Below are 17422 nucleotides of genomic sequence, written 5' to 3'. Positions count from 1 at the left end.
ATCTGCCCCAAGTGACCCCAAATCTGGCTCAAATCACCCCAAATCCCAGGGGATGCTGAAGGAGACGGCTTGGGAGAGAGGGTGGCTGGAGAAAAATGGGGGGGTTTGAGGGGGGGACCCCCAAAAAATGTCCCCAAGTTGGTTCAGTCAAAATCTGCACTCGAATCGGAGCAAAAATGCCCCGAAATTGGCACAAATTTGAGGGAAATTGGCCCAAATTTGAGCCAAAACTGAGCCAGGTCATCCCAAATCAGCCCAAATCTGACCCCCAACCCCCTGGGACACCCCTAAAAGTCCTCAGGAACCCCCCCAAGTCCCTCAAGACCCCCCAAATCCACCCTTAATGCTCCCAAATGCCCCTGGGACCCCCCTAAACCTCCCCCACATCCCTCAGGATCCCCCTCAAATCCTGCAGGACCCCCCCCCAAATCCCTCCTAGGACCCCCCAAACCCACCTGGGACCCCCTCAAATCCCTCAGGACCCCCCCCCAAATGCCCCCAGGAGCCCTCAAATCCCCCCAAAACCCTCCTGAGACCCCCCCCCCCCCTCAAAAGCCCTCAGGACCCCCCAAATCCCCCCCAAAACCCTCCTGAGACTCCTCTCAAAAGGCCCCAGGACCCTCCCCCAAATCCTTCAGGCCCCCCCCAAATCCCCCCTAAAACCCCTTAAGGACACCCCCAAACCCACCTGGGACCCCCCCAAATCCTCCCCAAAACCCTCCTAGGACAACCCCAAATCCCCCACCCCCCAAATCCAACTTAGACCCTTCAAAACCCTCCCAGGACCCCCCAAATCCCTCAGGACCCCCCCAAATCCCCCCAAAACCCTCCTGAGACCCCCCCCCTCAAAAGCCCTCAGGACCCCCCAAATCCCCCCCAAAAGCCCCCTGAGACTCCTCTCAAAAGGCCCCAGGACCCTCCCCCAAATCCTTAAGCCCCCCCCCCCAAATCCCCTTAAGGACACCCCCAAACCCACCTGGGACCCCCCCAAATCCTCCCCAAAACCCTCCTAGGACAACCCCAAATCTCCCCCGCCCCAAAATCCAACTTAGACCCTTCAAAACCCTCCCAGGACCCCTCAAATCTTCCTGGGACACCCCCAAAACCCCCCCAAACACCCCAGAACCCCCCCAAATCCCTCAGGACCCCCCCCAAATGCCCACAGGAGCCCTCAAATCCCCCCAAAACCCTCCTGAGACCCCCCCCCTCAAAAGCCCTCAGGACCCCCCAAATCTCCCCAAAACCCTCCTGAGACCCCCCCTCAAAAGCCCTCAGGACCCCCCAAATCCTTCAGGCCCCCCACAAATCCCCCCAAAACCCCTAAGGACACCCCCAAACCCACCTGGGACCCCCTCAAAACCCCCCAAATCCCCCCAAAACCCTCCTAGGACAACCCCAAATCCCCCCCCGCCAAAATCCAACTTAGACCCTTCAAAACCCTCCCAGGACCCCCCAAATCTTCCTGGGACACCCCCAAAACCCCCCCAAACCCCCCAGGACCCCCCAAATCCCCCCAATTTCCCTCACCTGAGGGGTCTCTTGCTCCAGCCCTTCCCGAAGGCGTCGCCGTGGGGCAGCGAGGGGGAGTGGGGCAGGAGCCCTTTGGGGGGGGGGGGGAGAGAAAATGGGGTCACCCCCAGACCCAAATGACACCCCCAGACCCCAAAACCCACCCAGACCCCCCAATGACACCCCCAGTTCTGAGATCCCCCAAAAAACCCCAAAATTCCACTCAAAAAAACCCAAATCCCCCCCCCAAATCCCAAATTTCCCCTCTGGGACCCCTCCCCAAATTTCTGGGGTCCCCCCAGATCCCCCCAGATCAGAGACCCCCCAAAAACCCCAATGAGCTCCCCAAGGATGCCCCAAAAACCCCAAAATTCCTCCCCCAAAACCCCCCAGGACTGCCCAAAACCCAAATTTCCCCTCTGGGACCCCTCCCCAAATTTCTGGGGTCACCCCAGATCCCCCCAGATCAGAGATCCCCCCTCAAAAATCCCAATGAGCTCCCCAAGGATGCCCCAAAAACCCCAAAATTTCCCCCCCAAAAAACCCCCAAAAACCCAAAATTGCCCCCCCAAAAAAACCCCAAAATCCCCCCAAATCCCCCTCTGGGACCCCTCCCCAAATTTTGGGGTCCCCCCCCAGATTTTTGGGGTCTTACCTGGGGGTTGCCCCCCCCCTGCCAAGAGGGGGTGGCGGAAATTGAAGCCAGGGGAGCTGTGGGGGGGGTCACAAAGGGTTAATGAACCCCAAAAATACCAAAAATTCACACAAAGAAATTGAATTTTTTTTCCCAAATCTCAAAATCCCCCCTCAAAAAACCCAAATTCCTTCCACAAAACACCAAAAATGCCCCTAAAAACCCAAATTTCCCCCTCAAAAACCCTAAAATTCCCCCAAAAAGACCCAAACTCCCCTAAAAAAACCAAAACCAAATCCCCCTAAAAAACCCCAAAATCCCTCCCTCAAAAACCCAAAAATCCTCTCTAAAAAAATCCAAAATTCCTCCCTGAATAAACCCCAAAATCCCTCCCTCAAAAACTTCCTAATTACCCCCCAAAAACCCCCTAAAAAACCCCCCAAAACCCACCCTCAAAAAACCCAAATCCCCCCAAAACTCCTCCCTCAAAAAAACCCCAAAAACCCCAAAATTCACCCTCAAAAAAAACCCAAATCCCCCCCAAAAAAATCCCAAAATTTCCCCCAAAATCCCCTCAAACTTCCCCCCCACAATTCCCCCCCCCAAAAAAGCCAAAATTTCTCCTTTAAAAAACCCAAATCCTCCCAAAATCCCCTCAAAAAATCCCAAATTTCCCTTCCTCAAAAACCCCAAGATCTCCCCCAAAACCACCCAAAAATCCCCTAAAAACCCCAAATCCCCCCTTAAAAAAACCCCAAAATCCCCTCAAGAAAACCCCAAATCCCCCCTAAACCCAAAAAGTACCTCAAAAACCCCCAAAATTTTTTCCCAAACCCCAAAATCCCCTCAAAATCCCCCCAAAATCCTCACCTGCTTTTGGGGTTCGGGGCATCAGCAGCACCTGGAGATTCTGGGAAGGACCCCCCAAAATTTGGGGTGTCAGGACCCCTCCAAACCCTAAAACCCTTTGGGGACCCCTCCCCAATTTGGGATCACCCCAAACTTTGGGGTCCCTTCCCCCAAATTTTTAGGGCCCCTTCCCCTTTTGATTCCCCCCCATTTTAGGACCCCCCAAATTTTGGGACCCCTCCCCATTTTTGGGGTCTGACCCCCTCCCAAATTTTGGGGTCCCTTCAGTCCCTCCCCCTCAATTTTAGGGTCTCAATTTTTGGGACCCCTCCCCATTTTAAGGGTTTAACCCCCCCCAATTTGTGGTTCCCCCTTCCTAATCCTCTCCAAATTTGGGGTCTTGCCTACATGACCTCCCCCCCCCCCAAATTTGGGGTCCCTTCAGTCCCTCCCCCTCAATTTTAGGTCCCATTTTTTGGATCTTTGGGACCCTCCCCACTTTTGGGGTTTGACTCCTTCCAAAATTTGGGGTCCCTCCCACCTGACCCCCCCCCCAAATTTGGGGTCCCCTCGTACCTGAGGTCCCCCCCAGCTGCCGGGGGGTGACAAATGGGGGTCTCAGCACCTCGAAGCACAGGAACAGCTCGGCCAGGAAGGCCCCCACGTTCAACTGGGGACACACGGGGGGTTCCCAGTATGGACCAGTATCCCCCAGTATGGACCAGTACCCCCCAGTACCCCCCAGTACCCCCCAGTCCCTCCCAGTCCCTCCCAGTTCACCCCAATTCTCCCCCTCAGGGTTGGCAGCCATTTTGTCCCATTGCCCTCATTGCTCCCATTCTCTCCCAGTTCACCAAATTTCTCCCAGTTTCACCCAGTTTATCCCAGTTTGCCCCACTTTATCCCAGTTTGCCCCAGTTTCTCCCCAGTTTCTCCCAGTTTGCCCCAGTTTCCCCCCGTTTTCCCCAGTTTCCCCCTCAGGACTGGCCGCCATTTTGCCCCATTGCCCTCACTGTCTCCATTCCCTCCCAGTTCACCAAATTTCTCCCAGTTTGCCCCAGTTTATCCCAGTTTGCCCCAGTTTATCCCAGTTTCTCCCCAGTTTCTCCCAGTTTGCCCCAGTTTCCCCCAGTTTTCCCCAGTTTCCCCCTCAGGATTGGCCGCCATTTTGCCCCATTGCCTTCATTGCTTCCATCCCCTCCCAGTTCACCAAATTTCTCCAAGTTTCACCCAATTTGCCCAGTTTATCCCAGTCTGTCCCAGTTTCCCACAGTTTCTCCCTGTTTGTCCCAGTCTCTACCGAGTTTAAGCCAGTTTTCCCCAGTTTAACCCAGTTTCCCCCTCAGGATTGGCCGCCATTTTTCCCCATCGCCCTCACTGTCTCCATTCCCTCCCAGTTCACCAAACTCCTCCCAGTTTAACCCAGTTTGCCCAGTTTGTCCCAGTTTCTCCCAGTTTGTCACAGTTTCCCAGTTTATCCCAGTTTCTCCCCAGTTTCCCTCAGTTTATTCCAGTTTAACTCAGTTTCCCCCTCAGGATTGGCCGCCATTTTGCCCCATTACCCTCATTGCTTCCATTCCCTCCCAGTTCACTAAATTTCTCCCAGTTTCCCCCAGTTTATCCAGTTTCCCCCAGTTTCTCACAGTTTATCCCTGTTTATTCCAGTTTATCCCCACTTTATCCCAGTTCATTCCAGTTTCCCTCTCAGGGCGGCGACCATTTTGAACCATTGCTCTCATTGCTTCCATTCCCTCCCAGTTCATCAATTTTTCCCAGTTTCCCCCAGTTTGCCCAGTTTATCCCAATTCTCCCCAGTACCTCCTAATTTCTCACCATTTGTCCCAGTTTATCCCCAGTTTATTCCAGTTTAACCCAGTTTCGCCCTCAGTGTTGGTGGCCATTTTGTCCCATTGCCCTCATTGCCTCCATTCCCTCCCAGTTCACCAAATTTCTCCCAGTTTCTCCCAGTTTGCCCCAATTGTCGACATTTTCTCACAGTTTATCCCAGTTTCTCCCTAGTTTAACCCAGTTCCCCCCAGTTTCTCCCTCAGGACTGCCCACCATATTCCTCTATTGCTCTCACTGCTCCCAGTCCCTCCCATTGTTCCCAGTCCCTCCCAGCTCACCCCGTTTGACCAGTTTCTCCAGTTTGTCCCAGTTTCTCCAAGTTTGTCCCAGTTTAACCCAGTTGCTCCCAGTTTGCCCAGTTTCCACCAGTCCCTCCCAGTTTCATCACTACCCACCCAGTTTAACCCAGTTTCTCCCAGTTTTTCCCCAATTTCCCCCTCAGGGCGGCCACTATCTTGCCCCATTGCCTCATTGCCCCCATTCACTCCCAGTTTCCCTCAGTTTACCCCATTCCCTCCCAGTTTCACCCACTCCCCACCCAGTTTAACCCAGTTTAATCAAGTTTTCCCCACTTTCTCCCAGTCTCCCCCTCAGGGCAGCTGCCATGTTGCCCCATTACCCCAATTGTCCTCACTGCCCCTATTCACTCCCAGTTTCCCCCAGTCCCTCCCAGTTTTACCCAATCCCTGCCATGTTTAACCCAGCTTAACCCCCTTTAACCCAGTTTATTCCAGTTTCCCCCAGTTTATCCCCAGTTTTCTCCTCGAGGCGGCCGCCATGTGGCCCCATTGCCCTCACTGTCCCCATTCACTCCCAGTTTCCTCCAGTTTCACCCAATCCCCACCCAGTTTAACCCATTTTAACCCATTTTAACCCAATTTATCCCAGTTTTTACCTTCAGGGCCGGCGCCATGTAGAGCAGGTCCTCCACGGCCAGGGGGCAGCGCGTGCGCAGGTGGCGGGCGCCGAAGTCGCGCACCAACCCCAGGTTGTGCAGCCGATCCGGGAGCGCCAGCGGAGCCCCAAGGCGGATTTCTGGAACATTCCAGAGAAAAAAGTGTGGGTTCCACTCCAAAATCCCTACTGGACCCCCTCCTCTATGGGAATTTCCTGTACTCTCCATTGGGATCTCCCCATTAGGACCCCAAGTTTTCCTCTTGTTTTCAACTCAGTGACCCCCCCATGGTGCCCTCAGGTTGGGGCGGTCCAGATCACTGGAAAATTCCAGAATGGGGGGTCACACTCCAATAAAGACCCCAAAAACCCCTCAGATTTCTCTTCCATGACCCCCCCATTGACACATAACCCCCCGAAGACCCCCTCGTGTTCCTGTATTGGAACTGTCCCTCATTTTCCCCATGGGATCCCCCCATGGCCCCTTCAGGTTGGGGCAGTCCAGATCACTGGAAAATTCCAGAAGCCGGGGGGGGGGGGGGGGGTGTAACACCCCAAAACCCACCCCAAAAACCCTTCAGAACCCCCTATGGATCCACATTTCTCCTAAAAACCCTTCAAAGACCACCCCCCCTATGTCTCCCCATTGAGACTCTCCCCACAGAACCCCCCGATTTCTCTATGGAAGCCCCCATGTCCCCCCGATTGGTCCGGTCCAACCGCACCACAGCGCCCCCTAGTGGATCCCTGCATCAGGCCCCCCCTGCCCCTCACAGACCCCCCCAAAAAAACCCCAAAATCCCCTAAATTTCCCCCAAAAATCCCTCCTTACCCTCGAGGCGCAGGGATTGGGGGCAGTAGAAATGGATGGCGGCCGCCAGGACCCCCCCACTGGCCAAATCCTGCAGCCCCCTCACAGGTGGGAATGGGGGAGGCGCTGGAGGAGCTCCTTTGTCCTTCCGGTAGCGAATCTTGGCGGGAAAAATTGGGAAAAGGGGGTCAAGAGGGTCCTCAAAATCCCAAAGTTCCTTCAAACCCCCCCAAAGTGGAAGGGCTCCCCCAAAAAATAAAAAAGAGGACCCCAAACCCACCCTAAAAGTGGCAGGACCCCCCCCCAAATTAGCCTCAAATCCCACCCACAGAAAAGGGACCCCTCCCAAAAATAGAAATGGAAGAGTCCGCAAATCCCCTCAGGTTGGGGACCCCAAAATTGCCCCAAAATCAGCCCAAAAATATCAAAGAAAGGGACTAAAATTTGGGGGAAACACCCCAAAATTATAAATGAGGGGGTCCCCCAAATCCTTCCAATTTGGGGAGGGGTTGGGGACCCCCCTAAATTCCAAAGGGTGGGACCCCAAACCCTCCCCCAAAATGGAGAAATTCCCTTAAAAAAGAGTCAAGGTGACCCCAAAAACCCTCCTGAAACCCCCAAATTTCCCTCAAATCCCCCAAAATTGCTCCCACACCCCAAAATAGGAACATGCAAGGGAGGGGACCCCAAATATTTTTTGGTGGGACCCAAATTTTTGGGGGGGCAAATTTCTGGGGGAGTCCCATCATTAAATTCCCTTAAAAAGCCCTTAAAAACCCCTAAAAATTCCTAAAAAATGCCCCAAAATTGAGGGTTTTGGAGTGAAATTTTTCTTGGGGGGGGGTCCTGGATTTTGGGGAGGGGTCTGGGGGTGCCCCCACCCCAAATTTTGGATTTTGGGGGGGTCCTTACCACCGGAGGTTTATTTCCCGATTCCTTCAAACAGAAGGCGATGGCGTGCTGTGAGAAAAACAGAGTCAGGGGGGCCCCAAAACCCCCCCAGGGAGGCAAAAAATAAAAATGGGACCCCAAAAAATGGAAACAGTGCCCCAAAAAATGGGGGGGTAGGGAAAATTTGGGGAAAGTGGGAAAAAATGAGGAAAAAATTGCAAAAAAAATGAGGGAAATGGGGAAAAAAATTAAAAGTCAGAGGAAAAATAAATTTAAAGAGGAAAAAAAGGAAAAAAGGAGTTAAAAATTGCAAAGATCACCCCAAAAAATGGGGGGCTGGGGAAAATTGGGGGAAAATTTGGAGATTTTGGGGAAAAATGGGGAAGGATTGGAGAAAAATGAGGGGGAAAGGGGGGAAAATGAGAAAAAAAGGGAAAAATGGGATTTAAAGAGGGGAAAAAACCAGGAAAAAAGACCCTAAAGTTGGTGAGGGGCCCCTAAAAATGTGGAGCAGCAAAAATTTGGGGGGAAAATGAGGAAATGTGAGGGAAAAAATGAGGAAAAATGGAAAAAATATTTAAGAGGGGAAAAAAGGAAACAAAATCCTAAAATTGGTGAGAGGACCACAAAAAATTGGGAGCAGGGAAAACTTGGGATAAATTGAGGAAGATTGTGGAAAAAGTTGGGGAAAAATTGAAATAATTGAGGGAAAATCCAAAATAAAAAGGGGGGAAAGACGAAGAAAGGGAAAAAAAGGATTAAAAAGGGGAAACAAGAAAAGGAACTCCAAATATGAGAAGGGGATGACAAAAATTTAAAAAATGGAGTGAAGAGGAGAAAAACAAGCCCTAAAAAAAGGAAAAAAAACTCTGAAAAAAAATCCGCAAAATGGCGCCTAAAACGTGAGGGCTCCCCAAGCCCTGCCCACAATTCATGCCCCACCCACTCATTTGCATACATTGATACTAATTTGCATACAGTGACACTCATTTCCATACATATAAGCTCATTTGCATACAGTGATGCACATTTGCATGCCCCGCCCCCCCATGCAGCTTCGTGCCCCTCCCCCCTCCCCAAAATTCCACGCAAGACACAGAAAAGGGGGGGGAGGGGAGGGGAGGATGCTGGGGGGGTCCCAGGAACCCCAAAATTTGGGGGAATTTCTTTGGTTTTCCAAATTTTTGTGAAAATTTTTGGATTTTTTCCAAATTTTTCTGAAATTTTTTGAGGATTTTTTCCAACTATTAAAATTTTTTTCAGGATTTTTTAAAATTTTTTTCCTTTTTTTTTTGCATTCTTTCTCAATAGCTTTTGAATTTTTTCCCAATCTTGAAATTAATTTTTTAATTTTTTTCCCAATTATTTAGGGTTTTTTTTCCAATTAAAAAAATTCAAATTTTTTCCCAACTTTTTCTGAGATTCTTTCAGATCTTTTAGAATTTTTAAAAATTTTTCCCACATTATTGGAATTTCTTCCAATTTTTCCAAAATTTTTTTTTAAATTTTACTCCCATTGTATGGAATTTTTTAGGAATTCTTCCCCAAATTTTTTGGCAATTTATTTCCAATATTTTTTTTATTTTTTCCAATTAATTTTTAATACCTTTTCCGATTTTTAAAGATATTTTTCCCTTATTTTTTGCATTTTTTCCAATTTTTAAAATATCTTTTTTTCCATTTTTTTCCTCATTTTTTCCCCTTAGCATCCCCCAACTCCCATTGCTGCCAAATTCTGGGGGGGTTCGGAACCCCCCAAAAATCCGGGGGGGTTTTTGCAGGCGGGGAAAGAATTGGGGGAAATTTTGGGGCACAAAAAGGGAATTGAGGGCAGAGCTGAGCCCCCACTTACGGGCACCAACTTCCAGTACCAGCGGGTGGGACACTGAGAAAAGAGGGGGGGTCAGCAAAGGGGGGACCCCAACACCCAGCACAGAGAAAGAGGGGGAGAAATGGGGATTTTTGGGGGGAAAATGGGATTTTTTGGGCATTTTTTTGTGAGTTGTTGGTGATTTTTTGTGGATTTTTTGGTGATTTTGGAGTATTTTTAAAAAAATTTTTTTAGGATTTTTGGGGGATTTTTTGGTGATTTTTTTTGTGAGATTTTTTTAGATTTCTTGGGGATTTTTTTGTTTGGTTTTTTTTTTTTTTGATACTTTGGGGATTTTTGCAAGATTTTTGGAGGAATTTTTGGGGGAATTTGGGGATTTTTTTGGTCTTTTTAGGGAATTTTTGGGATTTTTTGGGGTATTTTTAAAGGATTTTATGGTGATTTTTTGCCTTTTTTTGGTGATTTTTTGTGATAATTTTGAGTAATTATGACGGGTTTTTTGAGATTTTTTTAGGAATTTTTGGTGAATTTTGGGGATTTTTAGGTGGTTTTTTTCAGTAATTTTTAAGATTTTTTTAGAGATTTTTTAAATACATTTTTGGGGGGATTTTTTTTTTGTATGTTTTAGGATTTAGAAAAAGAGGGGGGGTCAGCAAAGGGGGGGGTCCCGTTTGGGGAGGGGTCCCCAAATGGCACCGAGACAGTCCCAGCACACAGAGAAAGAGGGAAAAAGAGGAGTTTTGGGGGAATTTTGGAGATTTTTTGGGGATTTTTTGGTAAATTTTTGGTGATTTTTTTGTGAATTTTTTGTGATCTTTTTGTGGATTTTTGTGCTATTTTTTGGTATTTTTATGGGGATTTTTCGGTGATTTTTGGGGCACTTTTGTGATTTTTTCGTGATTTATTGGAGGATCTTTTAGGATTTTTTGGGGGGGATTTTTTGTAATTTTTGGGGTTTTTTGGGTTTTTTTGGTGGGGTTTTTTGGGATTTTTGGGTGATATTTTAGGGAATTTTTAATGATTTTTTGGGAATTTTTTTGTGATTTTTTTGTGATTTTTGGGGGGATTTTGGGAGATTTATTTTTAATTTTTTTGTGATTTTTAAATGAATTTTTTTCCTGGATTTTTAATATCATTTTAAAATTATTTTTAGAAATTTTTTACCTTGTGTCCGCATGCTGGGGGTGCCGCGGAGCTCTCGGGGACCCCCAAATTCGGGGCCGTCCCCCCCCCCTCCTTTTCGCTGCTTTCCTGCAGCTTCCGATTCACCTAAAAAAGACCCAAAAATTCCAATTTTTTCACTTTTTCACGCCAAAAAAAACCCCCAAAACCCCCAAAATCCCAACTCACCGTCTCCAACCAAGCCAAAATTTTGGGTTCCCAGGATTGGGGTCCCGGGGGGGCTCCAGGGGGGGTCCCCAAATTTCGGGTGGCCTCGGTGACGAAGGCGGCCATGAGGGAATCGATCAGAGCCAGGTGCGCGCCCTGAGGGGAAAGTGGGGGAAAATTTGGGGATTTCGGGAAAATTTAGGGTTTTTTGGGGTCTTGAGGGCAATTTTTTGGAGAAATTTTGGGTTTTGGGTGAAAAATTTGGGAAAAATTTGAGAATTTGGGGTAAAAATTTGGGATTTTGGGGTTTTGGAGCCTCGGTGACAAAGGCAGCCATGAGGGAATCGAGCAGAGCCAGGTGCGCGCCCTGAGGGGAAACTGGGGGAAAATTTGGGGTTTTGGGGAAAATTTGGGGTTTTTGGGGTCTTGGGAGGAGGATTTGGGGGTTTTTTGGGACTTGGAGCAGGAAATTTGGGGGGAAAATTTGGTGGTTTTGGAGCCTCGGTTACGAAGGCAGCCATGAGGGAATCGATCAGAGCCAGGTGCGCGCCCTGAGGGGAAAGTGGGGGAAAATTTGGGGGTTTGGGGAAAACATTGGGGGTTTTGGGGTCTTGAGGGCAAATTTTTGAGAAATTTTTGGGTTTTGAGGTCCTGAAGGTGGAAATTTGGGGATTTGGGGGAAAAATTGGGGTTTTGGGGTCCTGGAGGGGGAAATTTGGGCTTTGGGGGGAGAGTTGAGGTCATTTGGGGAGAATTTGGGGAGGTTTGAGTCATTTTGGGGGCATTTTGAGGGGATTTTGGGTCATTTTTGGTCATTTTGGGGCTCCTGGTGCCTCCCCCGCCCTTCCAGGTCTCCCCGGGGTGGGCGTGACCAAGCGGGAGGGGGCGTGGTCAGCAACAAATGGGCGTGGCTAAGGAGTTGAACGTGGTCAGAGAAAAGGGGGCGTGGCCTCGTGGCGGGGAGGGTTAATGGGATTGGCTGAGCCAATTAATTAAAGCCAATTAAAGCCAATTAAAGCGGCTGAGCCTTAATGAGATTAATGAGGGGAGGGTTCAGGCGGCTCCCAGTGCTCCCAGTATCCTCCCAGTGCTCCCAGTAAGCTCCCAGTGAGATCCCAGTGCTCCCAGTAAGATTCCAGTAAGAACCCAGTAAGATCTCCATGCTCCCAGTAACCTCACAGCGTCCTCCCAGTGCTCCCAGTAAGATCCCAGTGCTCCCAGTCCCTCCCAGACCATCCCAATCCCTCCCAGTAACACCAGTATCCCCCCCAATTCCCTCCCAGTCCCTCCCAGTATAACCCAGTGCTCCCAGTACCATCCGGATGGGTTTCTGCTGCAGATCCTGGGCCTTTACCGGGACCCCCTGCACGCTCGGGGGGAGCCCCCTCCCCTCCCAGTGCTCCCAGTAACACCAGTATCCCCCCCAAACCCCTCCCAATCCCCTCCAATCCCATCCCAGTCCCTCCCAGTGCTCCCAGCAACACCAGTATCACCAGTACCGCCCCCCAAACCCCTCCCAGTCCATCCCAGTGCTCCCAGTAACACCAGTATAACCCCCCCAAACCCCTCCCAATCCATCCCAAACCCCTCCCAGTCCCTCCCAGTATAACCCAGTGCTCCCAGTACCATCCGGATGGGTTTCTGCTGCAGGTCCTGGGCCTTTACGGGGACCCCCTGCACGCTCGGGGGGAGCCCCCTCCCCGCCAGCAGCGCCAGCAGCGCCCCCAGGTCCTGCGGAGGGGGCGGGGCCGGCGCGGGGGGCGGGGCCTGGCCGGGGGGCGGGGCCAGGGCGTGGCTCCAGGCCCTGCAGTAAATGTCGCTGGCCAGCAGGAGGCGCTCCACCGGCGGCTTCAGGTGCTCCTGCGCGTACTGGTCGGTGTAGAAGGGGTCGCGGAGCTCCTCGGGGACGTTGGCTGGGGAGAAAAAATGGAAAATTGGAAAAATCGGGTGAAAAAATGGGAAATCTGAGTGAAAAAATGAAAAATTTGGGTGAAAAAATGGGGAAATTTGGGGCAAAAATGGGTTAGAGAAAAGTTTAAAATGGGGAAGAAAGGGTTAAAATTGGGGAAGAAAGGGTTAAAAATGGGATTGTTGTGGTCAAATGTCATCTGGGGCCCATCACGGACAGATGGACACTGACCCACGGACACTGACCCACCATGGACACACCACGGACAGATGGACACTGAGCCAGCATGGACTGATTATGGACACACGGACATTGACCCACTGACCCAGCATGGACAGATGGACACTGATGGACACGGACACACCACGGACAGATGGACACTGACCCACGGACACTGACCCAGCATGGACAGATGGACACTGACTGATGGACACTGACCCAGCATGGACAGATGGACACTGATGGACACAGACACACCACAGACAGATGGACACTGATCCAGCATGGACTGATCATGGACACACGGACATTGACCCACTGACCCAGCATGGACAGATGGACACTGACCCACCACGGACAGATGGACACTGACCCACGGACACTGACTCACCATGGACTGACCATGGACAGATGGACACTGACCGATGGACACTGACCCTCCATGGACACACCACGGACTGACCATGGACCCATCATGGATGGACCATGGATCAACTATGGAGCCACCAATGACCCACCATGGACCCACCATGGACACAGCACTGACCCACCATGGACAGATGGACACTGACCCATCATAGACACACCATGGACCCATCATGGACAGATGGACACTGACCCATCATAGACACACCATGGACCCATCATGGCTCAACCATGGACCCACCATGGACCCACCACAGACCCATCATGGACTGACCACTGACCCATTACAGACCCACGGACACCGACCCATGATGGACCCACCACGGACCTACCAATGACCCACCATGGACACACCATGGACACATCATGGACACACCATGGACAGACCATGGACCCACCATGGACACACCATGGACACACCATGGACACACCATGGACACATCATGGACACATCATGGACCGACCATGGACCCACCATGGACACACCATGGACACACCATGGACACATCATGGACTGACCACGGACACACCATGGACACACCATGGACACATCATGGACACATCATGGACCGACCATGGACACACCATGGACTGACCATGGACACACCATGGACACACCACGGACACATCATGGACCCACCATGGACCCACCACGGACACACCACGGACACACCATGGACCCACCATGGACCCACCATGGACCCACCATGGACACACCACGGACACACCATGGACACACCATGGACACACCATGGACCCACCACGGACACACCATGGACTGACCACGGACACACCATGGACCCACCATGGACACACCATGGACTGACCATGGACACACCATTGACACACCAATGACACACCATGGACACACCATGGACTGACCATGGACACACCATTGACACACCAATGACACACCATGGACACACCATGGACACACCATGGACACACCATGGACACACCATGGACTGACCATGGACACACCATTGACACACCAATGACACACCATGGACACACCAATGACACACCATGGACACAGCACTGACACACCATGGACTGACCACGGACACTGACCGATGGACACACCATGGACACTGACCCACCATGGACATGGACCCACCACGGACACACGGACACTGGCCCACCATGGGCCCACCATGAACCCCAACAAGACCCCAAGGAGAGCCCAGCAACAACCACTGAGACCACCAAGGACCACACGGAACCCCAACGGTCCTGGAGACCCCAGAAATGACCATGGAGACCCCAAAATTGGCCATGGAGACCCCAAAATGATCACAGACATCTCCTAAACCATGAAGACCCCAAAAAGTTACCATGGAGACCCTCAAAGACCACAGAGACCCCAAAATTGGCCATGGAGACCCCAAAATTTACCCTGGAGAGCCCAAACTAGAACCTGGAGATGCCAAAATTGGTCAAGAACCCAAATTTGGTCACGGAGACCCCAAAATTGCACCTGGAGACCCCAAACTTGGTCAAGAACTCAAAACTAAACCTGGAGACCCCAAAATTCATGACGGAAACCCAAAATTCATCATGGAGACGCCAAGAGTGACCACAGAGACCCCAAACACAACCCTGGAGACCCCAAATTTGCCCATGGAAACCCCAAAATTGGTCAGGACGCCAAATTTGGTCACGGAGACCCCAAAATTGCACCTGGAGATCCCAAAATTGGTCAAGAACCCAAAATTCACCCTGGAGACCCCAAACTTCATCCTGGAGACCCCAAATTTGGTCATGGAGAGCCCAAAATTGCACCTGGAGACCCCAAAATTCTTCATGGAGCCCCAAAATTCTTCATGGAGACCCCAAAATCGCCCTCAAGGACCCTCCTGATCCCTCCCCCCCCCCCCCCCCCAAATTCCCATCCCAGGGCTCCACGGGTGGGGGAGGGGCAGATTCCAGGGGTGGGGGAGGGGCGGGGCCGCACCCACGGGTGGGGGAGGGGCCACGCCCACCGGGGACACCTGGGCACGGTCACGTGACCCTGGGGCACCCATGGGAGTCTCACCTGGTCCCGCCCCCCGGCTGTGATTGGCTCCCTCCCTGTCTGGCCACGCCCACTCCTGGCCACGCCCACTCCTGGCCAAAGGGCGACTGGGGGGGGAGGGGAGGGGACTTTGACCCCTGGGAGGGTCCAAAATTCACCGGGGGGGTGTCCCAAAGAAACCTTGGGGGTCCCAAAATTCACCTGAGAGGGTCACGAGGGGGTCCTAAAGCACCTGGGGGAGTCCAAATTACACCTGGGGGGGGAGGGTCCTAAATCACCTGGGGGGGGGTCCCCAAAAATCCCTGGGGGGAGAAAGGAGGGGGCCCTAAATCACTGGGGGGAGAACACCTGGGGGAGGGGTCCCCAAAACAGGTGAGGGGTCACGGGGGGCGGGGGGGCCAAAATCCACCTGGGGGAGGGGTCCAAAAATACCTGGGGGGGATCATGGGGGGGGGGTCCTAAATCACCTTGGGGGTCCCCAAAACACCTGGGGGGTTCCTCTTTTGGGGGGGGGGGGGTCTCAGGGGGGTCCTAAAACACCTGGGGGGGTCCCAAAAATATATGAGGGGGTCCAAGGAAACACCTGGGGGGGGTCCCTAAAATTCACCTGAAGGGTCCCCCAAATTCACCTGGGGGGTCCCCGAAACACCTGGGTGGGGGTCCCTAAATCACCTGGGGGGGTTCATCTTTTGGGGGGGTGGGCGACCCCTCCCTCCCCCCCCCCCAGCACCGCAGGGGGCGGGGCCTAAAGGGGGGGTCCCCACCCTGTGACGTCACAGCGCTACGTCACAGCCTCCCCCCCTAGACTGCAACAAAAGCGCCCGAGGGGGGGCGGGGGAATCCCGGGATTGGGGACCCCCCCTTTAATTATCACCGGGACCCCCCCCCCAAATTAAAGACACCCCCCCATAATGGCAGGAATGGCATCGGCCCCGCCCCCCCCTTTAACCGCAGCCCACCGGGACCCCTCCCCAATATCGGAACCATTCGGTACCGGGACCCCCTCCGGTAACACCGGGACCCCTCCCCAGTATCGGCATCCCCCATTCGGTACCGGGACCCCCTCGGGTACTACCGGGACCCCTCCCCAATACCGGGAACGGGACCCCCCCTCCGGTACCAGCGGGACCCCTCCCCAGTACCGGGAGCCCCTCCGGAACCGGGGTCTCCCCTCGGTACAGAGCATCGCCCACCCCCCCTTTCAACGGCATCTCCTCGGTACCGGGACCCCTCCGGTACTACCGAGACCCCTCCCCAATACCGGAACCCTCATTCGGTACCGAGACGCTCGCTGGTAACACCGGGACCCCTCCCCAGTCCGCACTCGGTACCAGAGACCCCCATTCGCCACCGAGACCCCCTCCGATACCACCGAGAACCCTCCCCAGTCCCGGTGTCGGTATCAGAGGCCCCCGTTCGATATCGGGACCCCTCCCCAGTCCCAAATTCGCTACCGAGACCTTCTCCGGTAACACCGGGACCCCTCCCCAATCCCGCACTCGGTACCAAGACCCCTCCGCTATCACCGCGACCCCTCCCCGTACCCACAACACGGCATCCCCGCCTCCCCATCCCCCTCCCCGCCATCCCCGCCGTTCCCGCCCGGTTCCCTCCCTCCCCGCCCGCTCCTACCGGCGCCGCCGTAGCCGGTGGCGATGGCCCAGGCCAGGCTGGCGGCGCTGCGGGCTCGGTTCCCGTCGTACTGGTCGAGCGGGCGGATCTCGGGCACCAGGAACCCGCGGCGCATGGCGGCGGCGGCGGCCGGAGGAGCCGCCACCATCCCGGGCCCGCCGCCGCCGGGGCTACCGGGGCCGCCGCGGCCACCGGCGCCGCCTCCGGGTGCGCTCGGGGAGGCTTCGGCTGCGCTCGGAGCGGCTTCGGGGGGGCTCGGCTGCGCTTCGGGGGGGCTCGGGAATGATTCGGGTGGGTTCGGCAGCTTCGGGCGGGTTCGGCTGCTTCGGGTGGGTTCGGAAAGGCTTCGGCTGCCTCGGAAAGGCTTCGGGTGGGCTCGGGCAGGTTCGGGCAGGTTCGGCGGCTCTGGAGAGGCTCGGAAAGGCTTCGGGTGGGCTCGGCTTCTTCGGTTGGGCTCGGAAAGGCTCGGAAAGGCTTCGGGTGGGCTCGGGTGGGTTCGGCGGCTTCGGGTGGGTTCGGCCTCCTCAGAAAGGCTTCGGGTGGGTTCGGCCCCTTCGGGTGGGCTCGGAGAGGCTCGGAAAGGCTTCGTTTGGGTTCGGAAAAGCTTCGGATGGGTTCGGGTTGGT

At 53.2% G+C, this 17422-nt stretch overlaps 1 protein-coding gene across 1 annotated transcript in view; it reads right to left on the bottom strand.

The window, feature by feature from the left end:
• Positions 1-17191, bottom strand: part of CAMSAP3 (calmodulin regulated spectrin associated protein family member 3) — a 33181-nt gene extending 15990 nt beyond the window's left edge. Inside the window, exons 1-11 of the mRNA XM_058821367.1 lie at positions 16797-17191; positions 12223-12509; positions 10618-10752; positions 10432-10536; positions 7458-7505; positions 6567-6705; positions 5736-5875; positions 3569-3662; positions 3014-3053; positions 2165-2220; positions 1528-1600 (exon numbers count right to left, since the gene is read on the bottom strand). Of these exons, the coding sequence (XP_058677350.1) occupies positions 1528-1600; positions 2165-2220; positions 3014-3053; positions 3569-3662; positions 5736-5875; positions 6567-6705; positions 7458-7505; positions 10432-10536; positions 10618-10752; positions 12223-12509; positions 16797-16944 (1265 nt within the window). The 5' untranslated portion in view covers positions 16945-17191. The remainder of the gene's footprint in view (positions 1-1527; positions 1601-2164; positions 2221-3013; positions 3054-3568; positions 3663-5735; positions 5876-6566; positions 6706-7457; positions 7506-10431; positions 10537-10617; positions 10753-12222; positions 12510-16796) is intronic.
• Between the last annotated feature and the right edge of the window lie 231 nt (positions 17192-17422).

This window comes from Ammospiza caudacuta, chromosome 29, assembly GCF_027887145.1.
Source record: "Ammospiza caudacuta isolate bAmmCau1 chromosome 29, bAmmCau1.pri, whole genome shotgun sequence".
Classification (NCBI taxonomy): domain Eukaryota; kingdom Metazoa; phylum Chordata; class Aves; order Passeriformes; family Passerellidae; genus Ammospiza; species Ammospiza caudacuta.
This window is presented reverse-complemented; position numbering and strand designations above follow the sequence as displayed.